The 24511-nt window shown below is 36.4% G+C and overlaps 1 protein-coding gene across 1 annotated transcript in view; it reads right to left on the bottom strand.

Moving 5' to 3' along the window:
• Positions 1-24511, bottom strand: part of LOC122805262 (dynein axonemal heavy chain 11-like) — a 4596980-nt gene that overhangs the window by 620563 nt on the left and 3951906 nt on the right. The window contains exons 70-73 of the mRNA XM_044075350.1: positions 7758-7885; positions 7039-7266; positions 6662-6853; positions 4786-4905 (exon numbers count right to left, since the gene is read on the bottom strand). Of these exons, the coding sequence (XP_043931285.1) occupies positions 4786-4905; positions 6662-6853; positions 7039-7266; positions 7758-7885 (668 nt within the window). The remainder of the gene's footprint in view (positions 1-4785; positions 4906-6661; positions 6854-7038; positions 7267-7757; positions 7886-24511) is intronic.

The raw sequence follows: 24511 nt of genomic DNA, 5'->3' as shown, positions 1-24511 counted from the left end.
TATATATATATATATATATATATATATATATATATATATATATATATATATACATACACATATGTATTTTATATATATATATATATACATATATAATTGTGTGTGTGTGTGTATGTATAAAATATGACTATATCTGTCTGTGTGTGTGTATATATATATATATATATATATGTGTGTGTGTATACACACACACACACACACACACACACACACACACACATACATAGAAAGCCATCTCTGTAGAGGTGTTTTATTACAAGTAAGACCGATTGTTTTTTTTAGTAATATTATTTACATACAAAAAGGCCTCTTAAAAGCTGAGTGCAAGCAGTAGTTTAGAAAATGTTTTATGCAACAATGAAGGCTCAAAGTTAATGGGCAGTATTTTTCCTTTATGTAAATGGACACACACCTCACCATTTTCCCCAGAAATTATGGGAGAATGTTTCAGACTTGTCTGGATCTGATTGCCAGCAATCTGTACAGAAATACTACAGTAAGTGAGGCAGAGAGAATGTATAAGGGCAAGTTATCAAACTAGGCTAAAGATTGTGCTTGTAGCCTTAATTCTAGGAGCTAATATGATCATTTTACTCTTGTAACTGCAAACATGCAAGTAATTTTACTATGGCAACATGTGAATATATTGGGTTATTAGAACCATGACCTTTTAAAAGTCTTATGCATACTAAGTAGGGAAATACTGAACTAGTCACTAATATTTTTAGCAAATTGTAGATCTTTTAGTGAGAGAGAGGGAGGGAGAGGGAGAAAAGAGTGTGAAAGAGAAAGATTAGAAACCAGCTATTTACTTCAGAAGGCATAGTTATGAAGAAAATCCACTGGTGATCTCAACTACTAGGAAAACACAAATGCATGACACATAGGTATACATTACGTGTTTTGAGTCTGCCAACACCATCTGTATCTTTATACAGGACACCAGCTCTTGCCTGAGCAAACTATTGCTGCATTTAAAATCTAGGTAATCAGTTCAAAGCTGTCTGGAAATGAGCTTGCTTTTCCATTCTTTAATGTTCAACTCTGTTGTGATTTATATATGGATATATTTATTTTGTTTCATTATCTGTCTGTTCCAGCTATGACCTGTGCTCAAAATTTGCCTCTCAGAATGCAGATTAAATTAAGCAAATTGAATATAAATTAACATATAGATAATACAGGATTATTAGTTACATGCCAAAGAAATTTGCATACAGTGTCAGTGCAAAATAATTCAGTTAAGTACCTTAAACAAGAGAGAAGCTCAAAGTAAGCTGAAACACAAGGTCTAAATTATAAAGGATTATAATCAAACAAAACTCAGTTAGGATTTGTCCCTAAGAGGTTCCAAATAATGTTTATTATACTGATACTGTGGTCTTCCCAAATGTGCACAGACTTGAGTTAATGATCTTTTACTAAGGCTAATTTTTTATCCAGCATCTCTAAAATGCGTGCATGTTTGCAGTTACAAGAGTAAAATGATCATATTAGCTCCTAGAATGAAGGCTACAAGCACAATCTTTAGCCTTATTTGATAACTTGCCCTTATACATTCTCTCTGCCTCACTTACTCTAGTATTTCTGTACAGATTGCCTGGCAATCAGATCCACAGACAAGTCTGAAACATTCTCCCATAATTTCTAGGGAAAAGTATTCAGAGAGGTGGTAGTCTTTGAACTTGAGCTAGAACTAGGGTTGCCACCTTTTCGAATGCCCAAAGTTGGACATTTTTTAGAAACATGAGATTTTGCAGGACAAAACATACCCACAGCCAGTGCAAAGGACTGAACTTTAATTTTTTGCCAAAATAAAAGCTTATTTTTGTTGCATTTGAGTTGTTTATGCTATTTCATATAATATTTATGTGTTCCAGATACAAAATAACTGTTTCATGCTACTATTAAAGAAAATGTAAGAAATATATTTTGTCTTAAAATCTCAGCACATTTGCCATTTTTTAGTTTTTTTTTTTTGCAGGACACAATTCCCCAAAGTGGGACTGTCCCTTGCAAAGAGGGACAGGTGGTAACCCTAGCTAGAACCTCTGAAGAGTTAGCAGGAAAACTAGGAATGTACATCTACAGGAAGATGGCTCCAACAATCTTGATATATTTTATAGAAGGCCTTTTTACCAATTATTTTCCCAAGGGTTGCCTAGTAAAGGCGAAGTTTTCATTGTTGTTAGATGTACAACTATAGGACTCTGCTCTCACAATACGTTTTGAGGACAGAGAAGGACAAATACATTATTTGACTAACTTATTTAAGAAGGTAGCAAATATTTGTGTTGCCTGTTGCCCCATCCCCTGTTATAAGTAGCCAGCTAGCTTTCTGAATGTCATTGCAATAATGAGTTTGGGGATCAGTAAGAAAAATAAAATGACAGAGCCCATTTCTATTTTTTTACAGTAAAAAGGTATACCATGAGGAATGCAAGGCAGTTATTGGCAAAGCATAATCTAATTTTGGCAGTAAGACATTTCTGACAAGAGCTTTCATTGCTTCTACTGAAAGATGACTAGAAATTATGTAAAACAGTTTCAGTTTTATGAAGACTTCAGCTAGTGTGTGTGTGTGTGTGTGTGTGTGTGTGTGTGTGTGTGTGTGTGTGTGTGTGTGTGTGTGTGTGTGTGTGTGTGTGTGTGTGTGTGTGCGTGAGGTTTAAAAGAAAGTGTAGAATCCATAAGGATGCTATGATATTTATGCTCAAAGACTTGAAAATTAAATTATTATGAGTATCCTCTGTAAGTATGGGGCAGCAATTCTTAATTTTTTTTGATGTACTGAAACCATAAATGTATAATTGGTGTCATTAATAAGTTATTTTAATTTATCTGTTCAATTACAGCTGGAAAATTCTTTTGCAATTTTCTTTGTAATTCACTGGTATGGTTGGCTGAGTTAAGTAGGTAGATATCATCTGTGTACATCAGACTGAGAGCTGAGGTTTGTTCATTAAAAACTGACACCAGCATAATAATCTGCCTATACCTTTTATTTATTTTTAGTTTAAGTTTGTTTACTGGGGTGCAAACTGATCAGGTGCTGTCCAGGTGAAATAATTCACAAAGAAGAAGAAAATAGAACAGAAAGTCTGTAAGCTGTACATATCAAAAACAGGGCAGAAAGTAACTGTACAACAACAATTAATAGAAGTAGAAACAATTAATGACATTTGTCTTATGGCCGACTTCTTTGTGAAAAGGGGTAGACCTTTTAATAGGATAAGTAAATACACTGTGGATATATATATATATATATATATATATATATATATATGTATTTGACTATATCAACTGCCTCCATTAATAAACATATATAATGCTTACAATGAAAAAAATATGTTGATTGCTTGGCTGGAAAGACACATTATTTTTTTCCAATAGAATGATGTTAAGTGTCCCATTTTAAAAAGTAAGATAGTCAGCCATGAAAATTAAGCTAAAAACATCACAGCACAAGTTACAAAACTAGTACTACTTGCAAAACCATTTCTACAAAGTAGTAAATTAACAAAACATTTAAGTATTTTTTTATCTTTCAACAGTGTACACTTTAGATTATAATTGCCTGTTCATATTCAATCTATTATAATATCAAAATTTATATTCTTTATTTACAAGTAACATGCACATAAGAAAATGTATATTTTGTTAGTCTATATTTAAATTCGGAAATTACCAAGAGCAATAATTTGTATGCAAGATCTCTGCTGCCGTCAGACACACCATTGTGTTCTGGTCAGTTAAGTAAGTTAGTTATGTCTTTTCTTTAAAAAAAAAAAAAAAAAAAAAAAAAAAGGCAAATGTGAAGCAAGAGCCAAGCTTTAAGTGAATGACAGAAATGCTCTCAGATATACAAGACATGCAAGATTAACCTTCTCCATTTTATAAATGGAGCAAATAAATGTGCTGTATTCTTACAGCAATTTCAGAGACACTAGCTAATTAGTATGGCTACGTTCTGAGTGTCATTACAATTTTTGGTGCCATTTAAAACAGATCGAGTGTAAGAAATCAGTGACAGCAGAGTTGTGCTTTACACACTGTACAGCCAAGTTGTTAATATTTTGCATTCACTTGCTTGTCAGTTTAGACTTCAGTTTCAGCAAAAAAATCTTAATTGGTATTAATTGATTATTAAATCATTACAGCACCTGTATTATAGTATCAGCTGTTTTTTTTCCCTTTGCTTTTCTACAATATTTTTATTTTGGTATTTTTTTTTTGGTGGGGGGGGGGGTTGTACCTTGAATTAATCAAACAGATTTACAGAGGCAACATAACAATGGGTTTTTCTAAAACCTTAGTTTATCCCCACAGAAACCAATCACACAAGCATTCACTGTTTAGAGTAACTCCCACCACAAAAGTACTCTTTAAAATCTGAGAAGTGCACAGATGTGGGATATTTGGAATATAATTTCCACTTTACATAGTAACAAAAATTATCTATCATTGATAAATGAATGAACAATTACCCAAAAATAGAGCACATGCAGGGTTCTCTAACTCAATCAATCATAAAGGCTGTATGAGGAGGACTAGCATATTCATTTGAGTGCCAAAATAAAAGGAAAGGTACTCAGTGACAGTAAAATGCAATGTGGTAGTCTCCTTCTCCTAGATTTATGCTGGTTTGAGAGCTGTATGAGGCCCAGATTCTGTAAGTTTCAGATTCCTGTGCTAGAGAAAGAAAATATTATTTATTCTCTGTAAATTCCACCAGGTGGCGCTCTAAGCCTGGAAACATAAAAGAAAGCAATTGTGGTTAATTACCTGATTGGGCTGCATGTACTCTTCTAGATAAGTGCGGCATAGTCTCCTATCCCAGTCATCAGTGATGTGACCACCATACATAATCTCACCAAAGAGGTAGCGGAGATCTTCCCATGGAATCTGACATTCATTGAGGATTAAATAAAAATATTAAAGATTGTATGTAAGGAATAAGCTTAAAGATAATTCATTACTAACTTTATAGTGCTGCATTTGAAAGTAATATGTGATTATACAAAAGCAATTTTAGTTCTCTTTTAAAAAGGCAGTTTCATTCTTTGCTGATAAGATCACAAGACAGAACATTTATTTGTCCCTACAACAGTTACATTAAAACAGATTGTGACAATTTCTGCCTCAAAAAAAAAAAAAAAGGTCGAAGTAAGGCATGATGCTGTGTTTGGCTTATAACATTCCTAACTATGTTGAAGCATTAAAGTTGCTGTGCTTCGGTTCAGCCCTGTAAAAGGAATCAGGATAGCATAAGCTAATGTACATGGGCTGGAACTTGAATGCACTGTCTAAAATTTCTGTTAAGTGTTGCATCCAAATGCCTCTGTTTTCATGATTAAAATATTGTGTTTGGACCTATATTAGAAATATTTGCAGTTATTATACTGACACACAAAAACACCCACTGATCCAAGTTATTGTGACAGCTGCCATTTTTATAAGAACAAAACTCTGTTTGACGGGCTGCAAGCAGGTAACAGGTAGTACAACATTTCAGTGTGAAGCACAACACAAATCCTAAGAGCTTTTGTGCAGACTTTGTTACTAACTGGTTTGTAACTGAGTTGTTAATCATAACTTTAACAGCAGCAGAATATGAGAAAGCCAGCAGTAGCTTTCAGTGCTAAACACCTTGTAATATATACATATATGGGTCTACTTCAGAAGATTGAAAAACCAAGACTGAATCCCAAAATACTGAAAACTCAAAATACTGAAGGATGGAATTTGACCCTTTTCCACTGTTGTGCAATCTTAGAGTTGGTATATATAATTAGCAGGGAGTGTGGGGGCACAGCCCCCCACACGAGGGGTGCAGGGGCTCTTGCCCCCTGCATTAAAATATTTTCAGCATTTTGAGGTTTCAGTGTTTTGGGATTCAGTCTTTTGTTTTTTTCAGTCTTCTGAAGTAGACTCCCATATATACATATATCACTACATAGATTCATTATTTGTCCTTGATATCCTTCCTTGACAGAGATTGTCATACATTAATCTGAAACAGACATGTATGTTTCAACTTTTATTTCAAGCCTTGCCCTGAGGAATTTGTAGAATAATGCTGATTTTCTTTTTTTAATTGGGAATAAGGTAGTAACTCAACATTTCTGGTGAGTACAACTATGTTACTGCCCTAGTTGTAGTTGATGTTTAACACTTCCCATTTGTTAGAATGCACTAGAGCTAGATGATCACGCTTATTGTTGGGAATTTGTTATTGTGTAATAATCATGCAGTATGCAGCCTCTGGCTCCTGACAAATACCCACACAAAATGTGGACACTAGTTGTGAGCTCGGTGGTTCTACATGGTCAAACAACAGCTAAAGATCTTCCATTCAGAATGCAAGCTAGCTCTGTAGCCACTTTAGTCTGCAGTTCTTTTAAATGCTGAGAATAATGCATATTTAAGTTGTAGCTAATATACAGAATAATACCTTCCACAATCACAAATTGAACAAATAGGTCTTGCAATTTACATTTAACAGAAACAAAATACCTGCAATAAAAAAGTCCACTTTGTGCTTCTTTTTAATAATAAATACCTACTAAGTCCTTTAAGAAACATGCATACTCTACTACTACTGACTTCAAATGTGGAGCAGTCTAAAAATAAAAGAAGTAGTGGAAAAAAACTGTGGTACCTGTGCATTAGCTTCTAGATAGTTGTAAAGAACATTGACACAAATTGTAAGATCTCCATTGTTAAATGGATATTTTCTATTCCAGCCTTGAGGTCCAAACTTTCTGCGTTCTGCAACACAAGCATGAAAATAGCAGAGGGAAAAGAGAATTGCTTTGAACTCCTGTTCACGTGAACATTGATCCAGTGTATTCTGCAGAAAAACATGGTTTATTTTATATTTTGTTAATATGTTAGCAGTGTTGTTCAATATAATTGCAACATAACAGTCACAGTATCACAGCTGTGATAATGAAAACAACCAAAAAACATGATGTTCAGTGAGTGTAATTTGATTTGCTGTGCCAAACTGCTAAGATAAATGCAGCAATAAGATACCTGGTCAAAATTATCTAAAGCAGCATGCAGATTAGCCAGCATTCCAGTTGGTGCTTCATTTGTAATTTTGATAGAATTCTCCAGGACTCCTTGTGGAATTATATGTTCCTGAGGAGTAGGGGCTGGTTCTGCACTCATGAATACTCTGTAGTCTTTATGACTTTTCATGCCATACAGCTCTAGCAGTTTTTCTAGACTACCTAACCACTTAGCCACAAGATGAATATTCTGGAAAAAAAAAAAAAAAAAAAAGACAAAAATTCAGGAGATATCAGACAGAATATAAAACAATCCAAAAATAGTTTAGGCATACTGCACTAATAATGCATTGCTTATTCTATTGTTAAAAGCAAAACATGTCAGAATAATAATCCAAGAATAGCTTATATAGCAAGCACCATATTTTTGTCTTGTTTTTTTTTTCAAAAATAATTCAGAAAAAGTAACAATTTTAGAAACTTTGTATTAGATTAAATTTAACTGAATCATTGAGATTGCCATAAACTTTAACATATGTAAGTCATATGACCAGGTGAATGAATACTTGTGGGATTAAATAACATCTGCACTGTGTGACGTGAGATTTAAGCATTATAGTTTTGTTTTGATGCAGGCTTTGTGTATTTTTATTTGTAATGTATACATTAATAATATGATACTCTACAAAAAGCAATGCGTATGAAGCTTTGGCAATACAGTAAAATGCAGCAGAAACTTACTTGGAGGATGACCCAATGGCCATCTTTTGATGCCTTTTCCATAGCTATCTCTGCAACAGCTTCTTGTCCTTGTCCTAGAGATACATTGTACAGTTTTCCTGAATCAATGGTGAAACCAAGTTTCCGCCCTGGAAAGTAAATATATTTTTTAAGAAAAGGCACAGTGAGCAAAATAGTATGTTTAACATAATAGAAATATTTTGATTAAAAGTTTTAACACATTTGTTTTTAAATAGATGATATGGTGACACAGAAATAAGATGAGATGAAACTATCCTGTTCTTTATTTTGTAAACTATGGTGAGAGATACGTGTTATACTTTATGAGTCTACAAGTTTGGATGCTGGAATTTTAAACACCAGGAGATAATGTAAATAATTTATGTGCCGATGTTCATAGCCTTAACTGCTGTCTATAATATCAGAGCAATTGCAGCTTATATAGATGCAAAATCTAAAACTAAAACATAGTTTAACAAATACGTTTTCATTCATTTTTATTTTCCTTCTCTTCTCAACTGTTAATGGACAGTTTAAAACAGCAATGAATCCAAAAATACAGTCAGTTAAGAAAAAGAAAAAAGTTAGCTGTATACAAAACAACCATTTCAGCTTACAAATTCAGCATTCGAAATTCAGCTGTCACTAAAGTACAAAAGCAAAAGGTGAATTTTATGACTTGATTAGAAGAGCTCACACAAGACTGCATTCGTCTAAACGAAACTGTAAAGTCCATAGTAATGGCAATGCAAAGGCAGAATGCAGCATCCTAACAGTCCGAGCCATGCCAATTCAATTTCTAGCAGTTTATAGCTTGCAGAGTGAACAGAGTGGCCATGATAAAATGCAAGAATGCAGGAGGCTTTGCGAATATATAAATAGTTTGGCATGTATAGCCAAAAAAAAAAAAAAAATTACCTTAAAGTAATGAGTTAGTAAAGTGGTTGTCAGAGTTTTACAAACCAAACCAGGTGACATACTCTGAGTTCAGGCTGCCCTGATAGCACATTAGAGACAACATTTTATGTCAGCTGGAGATATCTGAATTTCAGAAGCCTGAGGAAAAACGCATTTGCAATAAATGAGTTAGTGATTATTAAGCTATGGATCACAGTGTGAAGACTTTTTGAAGCATTAAGGGGTTAAGGGGTTAATCCTAGTGTTGCCCTTGAGGTACAAGAAAGACAGAATGACCACAACAGTTTGCCCTTCACAGATAAGCTATAGTCCAGGATTTTACCCATACTGTGTTCTTGAAAAGGCAATCAAAGAACAGTCATAAAAGTACAAACCAGTCATTTTCTTGCGAGAGGTACCTGTCCCGCTATCAAATAGATATTCAAATAGTTATTTAGCTTAGAATTTAGCCATTTATCTGTCCTCTTGTTTGGCATCACTATGAAATAGGTGATTATGAAATCTGTAGATCAGCATTAACAATGCAAATCTAGCCCAGATTTCTTTAGACAGACTCCTGTCATAAAGTGGCAGCAGATATATTGTGAGTAAGACAAGAGACAGCAGAAACCCTGTGGAGCTACAGAGGGAAGTATAAAGAATGGCAGGCATATAAATACCTTCAGCAACTCTCTCACATCCTGTCTGTACATTAAGATAGAAACCAAAACAGGAACATTCTAGACAGTCCTTTTTTGCCCCTCAGGTAGTCAGAACAATCCCATATATTCTCCAAGATAAGCATAAGGGCAGAATATAGAGGAAAGTGACACAACCCTGTCTCTGGCCTCTTGCCAAAAGAAGGTGACTATCTGCTGTGATGTGTGTAACCTTGGCGCTATGTCCCCACTTAAGCTTTCTGCTGGAAATGGCTAAGCAGACTGCAGTTAGTCAGATGACATTTGAGCTGCAATCCAACTACACTGGCAATAACCATACTGCATTGGCAAGTGTGTAGAGATAAGGCAGTATTTGAGAAAACAATCTATTTCTAGACACAGATACATACTTTAATGCAGAAAGTCACCAATATCTCTTTTAGGTCAGTTAAAAAATCTTCTTAGAAGAGGACTGCATAAATGAATAAATAACTAAATGCCATTAGTTCTTGAATTGCCATTGTAACACACACATACTTATGGCACTATTTAATGTTGATTATTACTGCAAAATCCTACATTTTGTTTTTGCCACCGTATTGCAAAACTTACTGCAGTGTATTCTGCAACAAAGACATTGAAGTCATGAATGAATGGAAGGCACTCTGTTGTCTGTTTGAATAAATACAACAACTGCACTGCTGAGACTCAGTAAATTATGATTTTTTTTTGTTTTCGCAGCAGTAATCCTTTAGGCAACATAGGCATATGGAACATTAGAAATAAAATTTATTTCTGTGATCAGTCTTATATATAACATTGTTTGCGCATAATGCTACAGTAATCCCTGGGTCCATGCAACACAGCTACATGGAAAGACTGCTCCCATGTTTTACATCCAAGGCTTGAAAAGGTATAGCATAATGAAGGTGTGGAATGCAATATCTGTTCTAGAATTCTGTTGAAAAAGAATTAAAGTAGCAGAGTGACAGAAGTTAAAATAAATAGAAATGAGAAAAGGAATAAAAGATAAAAGAAAAGGCACGTATGAATAGTCACATACAACAAATGTCATATCAGACTATCTAGAAGTGACAAAACAGAAAAATGCAGTTTTATACCATGAGTAATGATATATAAAGACAGTTAAATACTGGCTTGCAGAGTCACAGTAATACATTGCAATAATGAAGTAGTAAAACATCTGGAAACATCTATGTAGGATGACAGAAAGGTGTACAAGATAGAAGTCATTACTCTATCCATGAAGAGGTCACTCATTTTTCTGCCTCTGCCTGACTCATAATCTTGAAACAGGCTTAGGCAGGAGATGTGCAGCAATTCAGAGATTCCACTATTAGACTTCGCTTCTGTGAAATTCCTTTTCAGTTTTGGAAGGTCTGTTGAGATGAGGTATAACAATAATGGCAAGGAATGATAGATACTCTTTAGTAGATAAAGATCCACACTAGGAAGAAAATATCTTGACAGTGCAGAAAGCACTTTTTTTTTTTAAATTTACATTGCACAAAGGCATATCTGAAAGCTGGAAGGATTCCAGAGAGGCAAGCAATGTGCCAGTCTAATACCATAGCTGATAGGAATATGAGTGGTTGATGCTAAAATTATGAAAGTAACAACAAAGGAAGAGATGGATCTCATTACTGGCATAAGAATGAAATGTATTTTATTTATTTATTTTTTTATTTTTTATTTTAACATTTATTAACCGGGTTAGTCCGACTGGGCAAAACCCTTTTTCAGCAGAGACTCGAGGAGAAAAGCTCCACTAGTACATTACTTGAACATTATATAACATAGATAATTGTTGCTAGAGAAAAACAATGAGTACATTGGACTAACAGTAAACAACAAGGTCAGGTGTTACATGTGAACAGACTGTATAGAAAATATGCACAGTACATGTAACTCAGAGAAAAACATCACAGACAAAAACAGCATAATGGGTATGTACATAAATGTTAGAGATAGTAAAATATAAACAGTTTATAAATAAAATTAGGAAGATATATGCAGTAAGAGTTCACAAGTTAGCAAACAGTAAAGAGAAGCAGAGAAAAACAAGTAATAAGGTATAAGAATAAAAGAAAAGCAGATAAAATAAGTATTTGGTGTAAATACTGGTGGAAAACCCCCAGGTAGGAAATCAGTGACAGGGCTTGTGTGGTAGTAGCTGAGAGGACAGTAGTCTATTAGTAGAGGAAGATAGCTTACGTTGGGTCATGACAGAGACATGACCATGATTTATGGAGGTAATCTTTTATTACTATTTTAAAGGTGTAAGGGTTATCGATACATCTGTCATTATGAGGTAATTTCCCAGTTTTTTTATTGGGCTTATAAACTTGCGCTATGTTCTGTTGAGAGCTATGGAGAGAGTGATTGGGAGTATAGGGCTGGATGAGAGTGGAGAGAGAGTGGGACAGGAAGATAGTAGATGTAAAACTGAATGACCCATGTGAAGCTGGGGTACTAGGATTTGGTGATGAAATTCTAGCCACTGAAGATTTCTTAGGACAATGCAGTGATGAGTGTGGTAAGGTAGGTTGGAGGCAAATCATGCAATTTTGTTATAGGTAAGTTCTAGTTTACTGAGATTAGATAGGAGGTATGTGAGAAAAAGGGCTGCATAGAGCAGTGTGGGGAGTAGAAAGGCTTGTGCAATGGAGAGTCTGGAAGCAATTGGGAGGAATTTATTATGTCTGTATAGCAGGCCTAGTTTTTGATGTGTCTTTTTAATGCACTACTGAGGGTGGAGATCGAATTTTAGATGGTCATCGATAATAACACCTAGGAGTTTAGTGTGGGGTTCAGTAGAGAAGATAGTGTTGTTCAGGGAGGAGACAGAAAAGGAATCTTTGTGATGCTGAAGGGTAGTAGGGAGAAATAAGAGAAGTTTAGTTTTCTTTGGGTTCATTAGTAATTGATGGGAATTAAGCCATCTTTCAACAGAGTGGAGGGATGCTTGCATGAAGGTATGAAGGTGTGTGATATTGTCAGAGCAGGAGATAATTGTGGAATCATCAGCATATTTAATAATGGTAGAGAGTGGTCAAGAAGAGTGGCGGTCATTAAAAAAAAGTTATGTACTCACCATAACATTCCATGTGAATTGTTCATCTTGCCTTCATTCTTACAGATGGGTTCGGAGCCGATCCTCGGCTCCGAGTTGGCCAACTACAAAGCTCGAGGTCTTCAGACATCTTGAGGCCAAGTCCCTATCCCATGATGCACCTTGAGTTACCTCAGATCTTTTTTGCTGCCTCTAATATTACCATATGCCATTCTGTCACTTTTTAAGATAAATACCATAGTAAAGACAAAGCAACCACGATAAAACATGAATCTTGGTCCTCGAAAAAACCTGGAGGGGGTTGGAGGGTGGGAAGTATGAATTAAGGTGAGATGAACAACTCACATGGAACATTATGGTGAGTACATAACTTCTTTATGTGAAGTTGTTATGTGAAGTTATGTGAAGTTGTTCTATCTCGCCGTTCATTCTTACAGATGGGTAGCATCCCAAGTACCATCTTCCTTGGGTGGCTCACAGGAGTATGTTTCTCAGGACAGTAGAACCAAAGGAGGCCCTGTCCCTGGAGGCCCTATCGACTTTAGGTAAGAATTAAGGATTTTTTTGCAGTGAAACTCTGTCAGCATGAAAAACCAAATATGGAGGTTTTATGGACAAGGCTTGTAGTTCTGAGACGCTTCGAGCAGATGTGATGGCTACCTAAAAGATAGTCTTCCAAGACAAAAATTTCAATCGCATGAAGAAGCTGGCTCAAAAGGTGGGAGAATAATGCATGAGAGCATAAAGTTTAGGTTCCAGGGGGTATAAGGGGATTTAACTGGTGGTCTAAGGTGGAAAGTCCCCTTAAGAAAGGGTTTGAATAGCTTGTGTGACATTATACTAAATTCTTCAGTACCAAGATGAAAATTAGTGATGGCAGCAAGCTGCACACGAATTGTAGCCACTGCTCCTTTGTTGAAAAGCATAGTCAAAAATTCTAATATGGAGGAAATAGAGGCTTGGTAAGGGTCAATGTTATTCTGAGAAGCCCATATGGAAAAATATCTTCTATTTGCTGAGATACAACTTCCTAATAGAGGATTTATGAGAAGATATTAAGATATGTTGCATTTCGTTTGAGAGGTTATGAAACCTGGCTATGTTGGGAATTGGAGCAGCCAAGCTGTCAATTTTAGGGACTGAAGGGAGGGATGAAGAGTCCCTGATGAGTGCATCAGCTGGTCCAGAACTGGGTCCAGAATCCAAGGCTCCTCCAACAGATGAGGTCGATGGAAGGGGAACCAAATATGGTGAGGTCAATGAGGGGCTATTAGAATGATGGTCCTTCCCAGTTGCTTTGGCTTTCTGTAATACTTTGGGTATCAGGGGAATTGGTGGGAATGTGTAAAGGAGACCTGGAGGCCAATTGTATACTAGTGCATCCACTGGGGAATCTCATGGAGGGGGAATCAGGGCAAAGTAGCTTCTGCATTTTGTGCTTATGAGGGATGCAAAAAGATTGCAGCAAGGTTGGTCTCATTTGCAGAATATTCTTTCCACTATTTCTTTTTTGAGGGACCACTCGTGAGGCAACAAAATTGCCCTGCTCAGTTTGTCTGCAATCACACTGGATTTCCCTGGGATCTGCATTGCTATCAGAAAGCTCTGGGTGGATGTAGCCCCCTGACACACTCTTAAGGCCTCTCAACAAAGGGGATAGGACATGGTTCCTCCTTGTTTGTTTAAGTACCAGACCACCAACATGTTGTCCATCTGAATTGCAATTGTCCTCAGAGGGAGAGAGTCCTGAAAGTACTGCAGTGCCAAGAGTACCGCTCTCATCTCCAGGACATTGATATGCAGATGTGTCTCTTGTTTGGTCCATGTGCCTTGGGTTGTTCTTCCCTGTAAATGCCCCTCCACCTGCTCAGAAAAGCATCCGTGGTCACCGTGGCTGATGGTGAGGGTAGGATAAAATGAAGACCTATCGTGACTTGGAGAGAGGTCAACCACCACCGTTTCTTTGTTAGAATAATGAGATGTGACATTGGGAGCTCTTGATAAGACTATTGTGTGAACAGAAGCCACTGTAGAATCTGCATATGCATATGACCCAATGGAATTGCTATTATTGCAACTGCCATCATACCCAACAATTTTAACACTTCTAAGGCTGGCACCTTGTCTCTGGAAATGACATTCAGAATTTGCTGATGAAGTGTTGATATCCTTTATAAAGGAAGTTTTAAAGTGGTGGTGGTGTCCAAATCTGCTCCGATAAAAACGATATGTTGAGGTGGCGACAAGGCAGATTTTTCTGAGTTTATGGTAATCCCGAGTTGATTGCAAAGAGTAAGTGTGGTGTCCCTGGCTTGTATAAGCTGATGGCTGGTGTTGGAGAGGAGCCAATTGTCTAGGTACGGAAACACCTGAAATCCCAAACACTTCATGTGAGCCGTGACCACTGCCATACATTGGGTGAACACTCTGGGGGCTGTAGTGAGACCAAAGGGCAGGGCTCGAAATTGGTAATGATTGGCTCCCAGCCGGAAGTGCAGATGATCTCTGGATGGTCTGGCCATTTTTATGTGGTAGTACGATGGCAGACAGAGTCTTTTCTTCCTGCTTACACCTGGTGAGGGTTTCTTTAACTTTGGGCCCAAAGAGATGAGCCATCAAAAGGGGTGTTGACAAATGATGACTTAAAGGACTCCGCAAAGGAACATAAGCACATCCAGGAGTGTCTCCCAAGAGCAATTTCTGTACCTGCAGCCATAAAATTCTCTCAGATGCATATGAAATCAGAAGCATGGACGAGTTCACTATGGTATTAAGAGTAGCGAGCTGGAATGCAACCTTGTCTGTAGCTCCCTCAGCTACCGTACCCTGTAGAGTATCTCCAAGCTCTTTAAGGAGGTCTCTTTGCAGTCTTGTAAAATGTGTCAGGTAGTTCAGTGAATGCATGGCAAAAGTCACTGAACTAAACATGCATTTCCCATATCTATCCATGATTCTAGAGTCTCTGTTAGGAGAATGGATAGAGGAAGAAGTATCCGACATCTCCTTTTTGGTGGCTGCCACCACTACCATGGCATCAACAGCCACTCCCTTTGTGAGAAAAGTCTTATCGTGAGGGGCAGAAATAAATTTATTGGGCCTCCTAGGGACAGGCTCCATGGTGTCCGGAGACTCCCACGCCCTTTGTAAGACCAGCTCCATAAGCTCATCGAAGGGTGGAGACACCCAAGAGGTGGAGGGCTGAGACCCAAAAGCTTTCAGGAGGACCAACTCATCCTCAGTAGGGTTGGTGGGCTTCCAGCTACCCATTCCTTTAAAATTTCCAAGATATCTGCAAATGAGATATCTTTAATGGGGGACCGTGGGAACCCTTCTGATTCATCCAAGTTGGTGTCAGATGTGATAGACTCCTGCGGGGAGTCTTGATGCTTCCTCTTGCAAATTCTCTTCCTGGGAACCTCATCAGTGGGGACCTTCTGGTGAGGTCTTTGAAGAGCAGGGACCACCCAATGGAGCTTCCTAAGGCTAAGGGTCTCTATGCTTCAAAGGAATGTGTGAGGCAGAAGTAGACACAGGTGCTTTTATGGAAGAGGTAGTCGGCCCTGAAGTTGTGGATGTCCTGGGGGACATTACTCTCCTCATGGCTTCAAAGGCACCTCTTCTCCGTTTGGAAGGAATCCCTGGATCTGAAGAAACAGAAGATTCCCTCAGCACCGGGACAGTGGGTTTCGATCCAGGGGTAGGATCCAAACTCATCTGAGTCGAGGCCCCAAGAGGTAAAGTTATAACTGGAAGATAGGTGCGACTATCCTCCCCAGACCCGACGAGTGAGTGACAGCTCCTAGACTCCTTGATGGGCTCCGAGGAGGTGCAAATAATCGGAACCAATGGCACTGGAGCAGACATCAGTTCCAAAGGCTCCACAATCATCAGCTCCAACTCCTCCAGCTCCGAAGGACCAGTATGGCTCGGAGGAGGAAAAGAAGAAGATGGAGGAACAGTTTTCGGTTCCAAAACCACTTGGGTTGGAGCCGATAAAAATTTTGCAAATGCCGGTGCCTATATCAACCTCTGCACCACACGATCCACATCCAAATCAGATAGGCTTATCGAGGACTGAGAAGAGTGGATCGAGGTTGCCACTGATTGTAAGATAGGTGACTTAAGTACTTCAGAGACCGGTTCCAGGATGGGGGACTGGCTCCGAAAAGTTAAGACGCTCGGCTCATAAGTCTGTGGAGTTGACTTCGATGTCTATTTAGATGTTGTCGGATCCAAAACTCTATGCTCTGATGAAGAAGACTTAGAGGACTTAGTAGATTTCGGGGATTTGCTAGCTTTATCATGGTCACTCAAAGCTTCCTGAAAAGATGATTTTACAAGCCCTCTGTCAATCAGATTGCTTTTTCTTTCATGCAGGACCCTGCTACTAAAAGAATGGCAGATGGAACAACTCTCTTGTAAGTGCAAGGCACCCATACAGTAGACACAACTGATGTGACTATCAGTCACAGACATCTTCTGTCCACAATTTGGACATTTTTTAAAAGCAGATTTGGGTGTTTTTTCCTGATCAGCCATAATAATCAATTTCCTTTTAAAAGCACACAAGAAACAAGATATAAAGTCACACAGACAAGTGTTCAACAAGTCCAAAAACCACAAGTATTTTAAGATATAAGCAGCATTTAAAACAACTGCCTCTAAGACACTAAATAGAATATAACTATTAATAGCTACAATACACTCTTATAAGCTGTAAACTACTAACTACCTAGTAAACACACTTTAATCTACTAAACACTGTTATTAATACAGCCCTTAAAAAACAAATGGGCTCTATAATACTAAATAGAGTTTAACTGCTAAAGCTGTAGAAACACACTAATAAGATATAAATGTGTGTTAAACTACTAAACTACTAACACTTTGCTATGGCACACCAAAAAGAAGGGAAGGGAAATAATAAAGGCCTAATAAGCAAAGGCCAACAAGGCTATAAAAAGCACTATCAGAAGTTAAGCTACACACTAATAGAATTTTTTAAAGTTATTAAATTGCAAAAAAAAAACTATTAATAAAGGTAACATTTTCTATACTGTCCCGAGCTATGAGGAAACCTCCAATCTATTGCAGCAGCAAACTAGATGTGAGGTAACTCAAGGTGAATCATGGGATAGGGACTTGGCCTTGAGTTGGGAAGACCTCGAGCTTTGTAGTTGGCCGACTCAGAGCAAAGGATCGGCTCTGAACCCATCTGTAAGAATGAACAGCGAGCTAGAACAACTTCACATTAAAGATTTTAAAATGTAGGGGACCAAGGATGGAGCCTTGGGGCACCCCAGTTTGTACAGGCAGAAAGGGAGAGAAGTTAGATAATGAAGTTAGAAATGACCAAGTGTTAGGGATGTTATTTTGTAGGGAACACCCAGAAGACTGATGTAAGATACATGGCAAACAGAATACCTTCTAGAAATAACGGAGCTACTCAGTGTTTGTAGCTAAAGGAAGAAAAAGGTGTTCCTTATTAACCATTTTATCTTCTCTTAGAAGTGACAGCCATATTGGGCACAGTCAGCCATATTGAAGGGATATGGACCCATATAGTATCACTATTTTGCACCCTTCTATGCAGAAATGACCACATTCTGTAAACAGCCTTAATGTTACACTGATGAATTTTATAGTGTAAGAAGAATAACTAGAACTTAGCAATTGTACTGCTTCCACATGGCCAGGATAGCGAGATTGTAGGGAGGAAGCTCTGCCAGAGAGCAAGTTCACAAAAATAGCAAAACAAAAGAATGTGATGGGTGGGGATTACAAGATACAAAACAAAAAAAAAAACACTGCAGTTAACCTGAACATATGGACTGGTTGACAGTTAAAGCAGCAGGTTAAGACTGCAAGCTGTTTACAATCTGCTTCCTGTAGTTCATGGTTTGAATCCCTTAGCTTCCATTTGTCTGCTGTATGACTACAGCAAGTCACTTAACCAGAAAGTTTTCCTTGGCTTACAGATTAAAAAAAACTGTAGTTGCTGGTAGGGATCACTGAAATCTCCCAAATTAGATTTTAACTTTTACTTGGGCCCTTTCCGTGCAATCTGGCAAAGATAAAAAATTATAAAGATTGAAAAGCAGAGATCAGAAGGTAAGGTCAGCCTATTTCTTGACTAGCATTCACTCTGCTTTCTTTAAGGTAAGGGATCTGTGTGTCCTCCTTTTGGTCTGTTTTATAAATCTTGCATACTTTTTCACAAGAACAAGGAAAAAGTGTTCTAGTGGATACTGCTGAAATGAGTGGAAACCTGATATCTGCTTATGTGAATTAGAATTGCTGATGTTCTTAGAGGTGAGGTAACTACTACAAGTTCTCCAAAAGGCAGATAGCTATCTTATTTAACAGCTCTTTGTATTATTTTCAATGACTCAAGGAGAAGATTGAAATAACAAGATGACATCTAACAGAATACACAGGTATTTTGATGATAAGATGGATTTTAGGAGGCTTTAATCTGATATAGATGCCTTCTGTGATTCAAACTATAATGTCGTATGTGTCTTAAGATGGCGATTTTATAGTCACATATGCATGTTTTTATTTTAGTGAAGACAAGATTACCTTTAAATTAGGAATGTTATTTTATATTAGTTTGCATAACTGATGCTGAATTTAGTGATATAATGTTTTACTTTGGTATTTTCGGGAGTTCTTAAGTTTGTTGTCTAGTAATGCTACATTGTCACATCGTGACTATGTTCTTGTGTGACTGAGTATTGCATTGTTTATCAGGAAGTACTGTTTTTATGAAGGAGGCAGTGATTAATACTTAGGTTTAGAGAAACTGTTTTTGTAAATGTTGAGAGCATTCTATTACACGATAGATGTTACATTTTGGAAATGACACTTTTGAAGCCTATTCGAGACATAGTTGATTGATTTTATGTGATGATAGAGCGAACATAGACTTTAGTAGATTTTAATTATCATTTATGGTATTCATGGCAACTAATGGAATTAATTATCAGAGTGTTAATTGTCTTTTGTTTGTGATTTGTTATTATGTAATATAAAAATACAGGTGCATAGTGGTTTTATGCTAAAGTGCTCATATTCTTTTATGTTTGTTTAATTAATAAATTGTTTGGACTTTATCTACCATGTTTGTAGCTCTCTGGTTTATATTTATTTGAGTTTATTCATGCTACATGGTGGGCAACTTAATTCAGAGCAGTGAATTTTTTTTTTTATTTTTGAATTGGTGTTTCACTCCTAAGCAGCATGGCGGAAGGATTTAACAGAAGTTGATTTTAATTCCATTGCTGGTTCCTTATTGAAGAAGAAGAACAGTTTTCTTGATGTTTTTCAGGTGAAAGGTAATCCTCTTCTGTTTCTCGAATTTAGAGACTGTCAAAATAATGAAGAGACTTTTGACTATGACATGCAAAGTTTCCTCAGACTGCATACAGAATTTGAGGAAGGCTTGGTCAAATTGAAGAAATGGCAATGGCAAAGAAAGCATCTTGAAGCATATTTATATTTTAAAATAATACCTTGAGGTTTATGTATTTCCAAAATGCCTACTTATGGTTCAGCTTACCCAGACCTATTGACTAAGTGGCAGAAATTGAATATGGAAACTAGTTTTAGGTATACGCAACTGTTAATTGATTATTTTAAACCAATGGAAGAGGCACTGATTTCTGATTTAAATAAACTGAGGAAGCAATTAATTGACCAATTTCCTCTAACATCAGTTAATAAAGTTGCCTCTTTATTTGTAAGGAGGCTGCAACAGTAAAAAGGGTCTAAATTATAGTGAGACCTTAAAGACTTTAGAGCTGGGAATGTATTTTCTTGGCCTAAGACTGTGGGTCCTTCACATGTTGAGAATAAGAGAGCAGCCACGACAGCTGACACTATAACAACAAATAATAGTGCGTTGATTAATCCTGATAATACAATTCATTTTGAGTTTAACTCTCAAGTGCTATTATCAGGAGGTGTCACATCTGTTACACCTGCTTTGACTTCTATTAGTGTTGATGTGAGTCCTAAGATTGATTCCAGAGTTACTACTAATAATAGACTAGTTTTTTCAAGCCTGCCTTTTCCTATCAGGGATCAGAGAGATCATCAAAGGCCACCGAGTTGAGGGAAGAAACACCGAAGATTTTTGAAAGAATGGAATGTCATTCCATCCGTGAAGACTTTCTCAGTGCAGAAGCAAGAGACTTAGTGTTTAATCTTTCTCCATTTTTTTTTAACTGTGGACCAATTAAGTGTTTTGCAAAAAGGTCTTTCTTATGTTCCAGCTACACTGAGTATACTGTTATGGACTTAAAAATGTTTTGTAGAAATATGTTGAATTTTCTGTTTCCATCTATGAATGTATGTAATAATGTATTTAAAAAAAAAACAGTGTGTACATACCTAATTTTCATCCTCATGTAGAAACTTTTATGAGGACATGTGGACATGATTTGTTTAGAAGGTATAAAGAGCATAATAGTTTCAATAAGAATAAATAATTCTATACTTTATCTGGAAGGGTGCATGTGTCTCTCAAAGCCCTCCAAAATAGTGATAATATTACTATATGTCCAGCTGACAAAGGCAGAGCCATAGTAATTTTATACTGTATGGACTATTTGAGAGTCATGCAAGAATTGTTCTCAGATTCATTAACCTATAGTGAGATTATGAGTAGAGATGTCAAGAGAATAATACAGAATGTGCATAAGGAACTTTTTGATAGTTTTGCCAGCAGGTAAATAAGTAAGGAATTATATGAGTAATTTGTTGTGGACACACCTGTCATCCCTTTTATTAAAGGTTTACCTAAAATACATAAGTCCCTTGAGAATCCTCAGTTTAGGCCAATACTTTGAGGGCAGGGATGGCTCACTGAGCCAGTTTCTATATATTTAGAAAAATATCACATCCACTGTTGACTAGAACTTCTACCATATTAATTGATACCAAAGACTTTTTAACATTGTTGTTTCAAATGGCAGAGGCTAGTCCCCCTGAGCGATACAGATATATCAGTTATGCTTGATGTGTGTTCATTGTTTAATTGTATCCCAAATGATACTGGAATAGGGTATATGAGAGATTTTTTTATTAGAGAATAGTGAACACTCTAGTACTTTTATATGGATACTTTGTATGCTTATGGTGTTAGTTTTAGGTAACAATGTTTTAATGTTTCATTCCAGATATTGTCTTTTGTTTGGGACTTGTTATTATGTAATATAAAAATTACAAGTGAGAAGTATTGTTTTAAGTCTGATGAAATGTAGTGGTTCTATGCAAAAGTGATCATATTCTTTTATATTCATTTCATTAATACAATGCTTGGACTTTATCTGCCATGTTTGTTGCTCTCTGGTTTATATTTATTTGAATAACCCAGTGGCACTTATCTATAAAATAGTTGGTCATCCAGTTAAGGCTCTATGAGCAAACCAATACTTGACAAAATGCTAAAGTACAAAGGGTAGTTTCACCATATCAAAGTCTTAAATTAAATCCAGAGGTGTAATCCATTGGATTAGATCCTTGTCCATAACAAATAAATACAATGGCATTTTTCAGGATCCTAACTGCTTTAGTGTAATCCTCCATTTTCTGAAATAATACTGACTGTTATATCTACATATATATATATATATATATATATATATATATATATATATATATATATATAATGTCTATATTTGCATCCCTAACAGTTGATTGAGTTTTTAGAAACTCAAAATTCATATCGGTGAGATGATATGATCAAATTTCTGAAAACTCGAAGCTTTTGAATGTCGATCGTGGTACAGTGATGATGGGAAATTTATCATTTTCCATTTTCCTCAATGTAGTGCAACCTCAGAGTTGATATATATATAATTTGCAGGGGGTGTCGGGGGCTTTCCCCCTGAAAAAGCATAAAAAAAGATTGAGTTTTTAGAAATTTAATCATATTGTCTTACCGATATGACTTTCCAGTGTCGGAAAACTTGATCAACTGGCATAGATCCATATATTAATTTATTATTGTATCATTGCAGTGAAACATTTTGTATTTCTCTTTGAATATCTTTGGAGCTGCTTTTTTGTATTGATTAGTTTGGCTTTCTCTTTTGAATACATATTGCATCATGCTGTATCTCTTTTTCTTTCTCATGCCCATGTTTCTTTTTATCCTTTCAAAAATCTTTGTGTTTTATTTTTTATATTTTTGCACTTCCTCTTTTTCCAAGCAGCCCAAAGTTTCTTCTTCTGATCATGTTATATTAATATAAATTTTTATTTGAAGCTTTTGACAGGTTTTGCAAGTATTTTTTTTCTGTAATTTCTCCCTTAATCTATCTAGAAATTTTGGGCTTATAGCATAATTGTGACAATACATAATTTCTTCCTAATTCTCAATAGTCCACTTTGTCATCTTTATGGCTTTTTTCGCCTGTCACTTTTTGTGTTTTTTGTGGACTACTTCTTTCTTCTATAACAAGGGGGGGTCATCTCCCCCTTGAACCTGGCTAATCTCTCTTGTAGGAATGTTTCTATGTCCTGAGGATTCTACATTGCCTGTTTTTTCCAGTCTTGGCACCAGTGTGTACACTTGGAATGGGGTCTTTTTTATCCTGAGGCCTGTGCACCCAGCAGACTTTTTTTTTTAACTTGTCATTCTCCATTATACATAAATATAGTCTATATATCAATGTTGTCTTGGTGAGATTTTGTAAAACAGTTTACCAAGACTTTATGATGAAATGAGTTCCACCAATACTTCTCTCATTTTTGTGATAATTTCATCTCTCCATTTGGACCTTGCTTTGTTACCCATGCCCTTATATCCTTCCATCCTGATTACCACAATGCTTTGTACTTGGGCCTCTCATACTCGCACCTTCTGCAAGAGGTTCAGGATTCAGAAGTTAGGATACTAAATAGTATATGTCTTTCTGAAGATATTATCATGTTTCTGAGTAAGATAAGTATGCTATTTTTAGCAAAGCCTGCCTTCAAGAAACTGACTGACTTACTGAGCCCTTCAAGATTAAAAGCCTGCCTATCTCAATAAGCTATTTATGCCCTATGGTTAAAAATGCCACCTTTATTCTTCCAGAAAGGGACTGCTAGTGGTCCCCCAAGGTGTGACTAAGATCCTCTGAAAAAATTATCTTTTGCTGTGTTTTTTCCTGTTTTCTGGAACTTACTACCTTTTCAGATTTAGACAAATGTTTCTGGGGTCTCCTTTAAGATGCCCTTGAAGTTTCATCACATTTGGATGTTGCATCTTAATCCTAGGCACAGAATACTTTTAAGCTTATCTTTCCAGATGATTCAATGTTTTAGTATTCCACTGATGAATTATTAAATCCAGTGTAAGTGCTGTTCTTTATTGTGTTTGTTAGATTTTTGCATCGTTCTGAAATTTAATTTTGTATTTTATTTGAAAACTGCTTGATCTCAAGTATTTTAATCAGTAAATCTTAATTTTAACCATGGTGTCAAAGCACTGCTCCTGATTCTGCCTTTATTGTAGATGCTGTGATGAGAACCTAATCATAACCATCAATCCATCAATAAAAGCTGCATAATTTACTTGAGGTCTTATTGAGATGGGTTAGTTTTTCTTTGGTATCTGCGCCTAGAAAATTATTACTGATGTCTTGCATCCATACAAAAATTGGATAATTAATTAACTTTTCTCCTAAGGTGCAATAATTATTAAGTACCATCTTTCCATATCTAAGATTTAAGAGTCTTTCTCTGATGGCAAGGTTACTAAAAAGGCCTCTCTCTGTATTATCTGCATTATTGTATTATCTATGTATTATTTTCATATGAACCCTGTACAATTCTATTTTATCTCATAGGGTTTGTTATGTCTCACAGATTCTGAAAATTTGTGCAGCAAGTTTCTGAAATAGTTTATTCATAGTTGCCTTAATCTGGGGAAAATGAGAACTAACTTAAGAATGGGTTTGTTCTAGTCTGTTTATTCAGATCTTTTTTATCTTCCTAGTTAATGAATACCTTATTTAGCTTCACATATTCTAAGAGCACTATATCTTTAAGAGATAAACCTGCTGAAAGACTGTATACATCTACATGTAAAACAACGGACAAAAGTAATTTCC

This window comes from Protopterus annectens, chromosome 6.part1, assembly GCF_019279795.1.
Source record: "Protopterus annectens isolate FY-2018-M chromosome 6.part1, PAN1.0, whole genome shotgun sequence".
NCBI lineage: Eukaryota > Metazoa > Chordata > Ceratodontiformes > Protopteridae > Protopterus > Protopterus annectens.
Note: the sequence above shows the minus strand (reverse complement) of the source record. Positions and strands in the feature narration are given on the sequence as shown.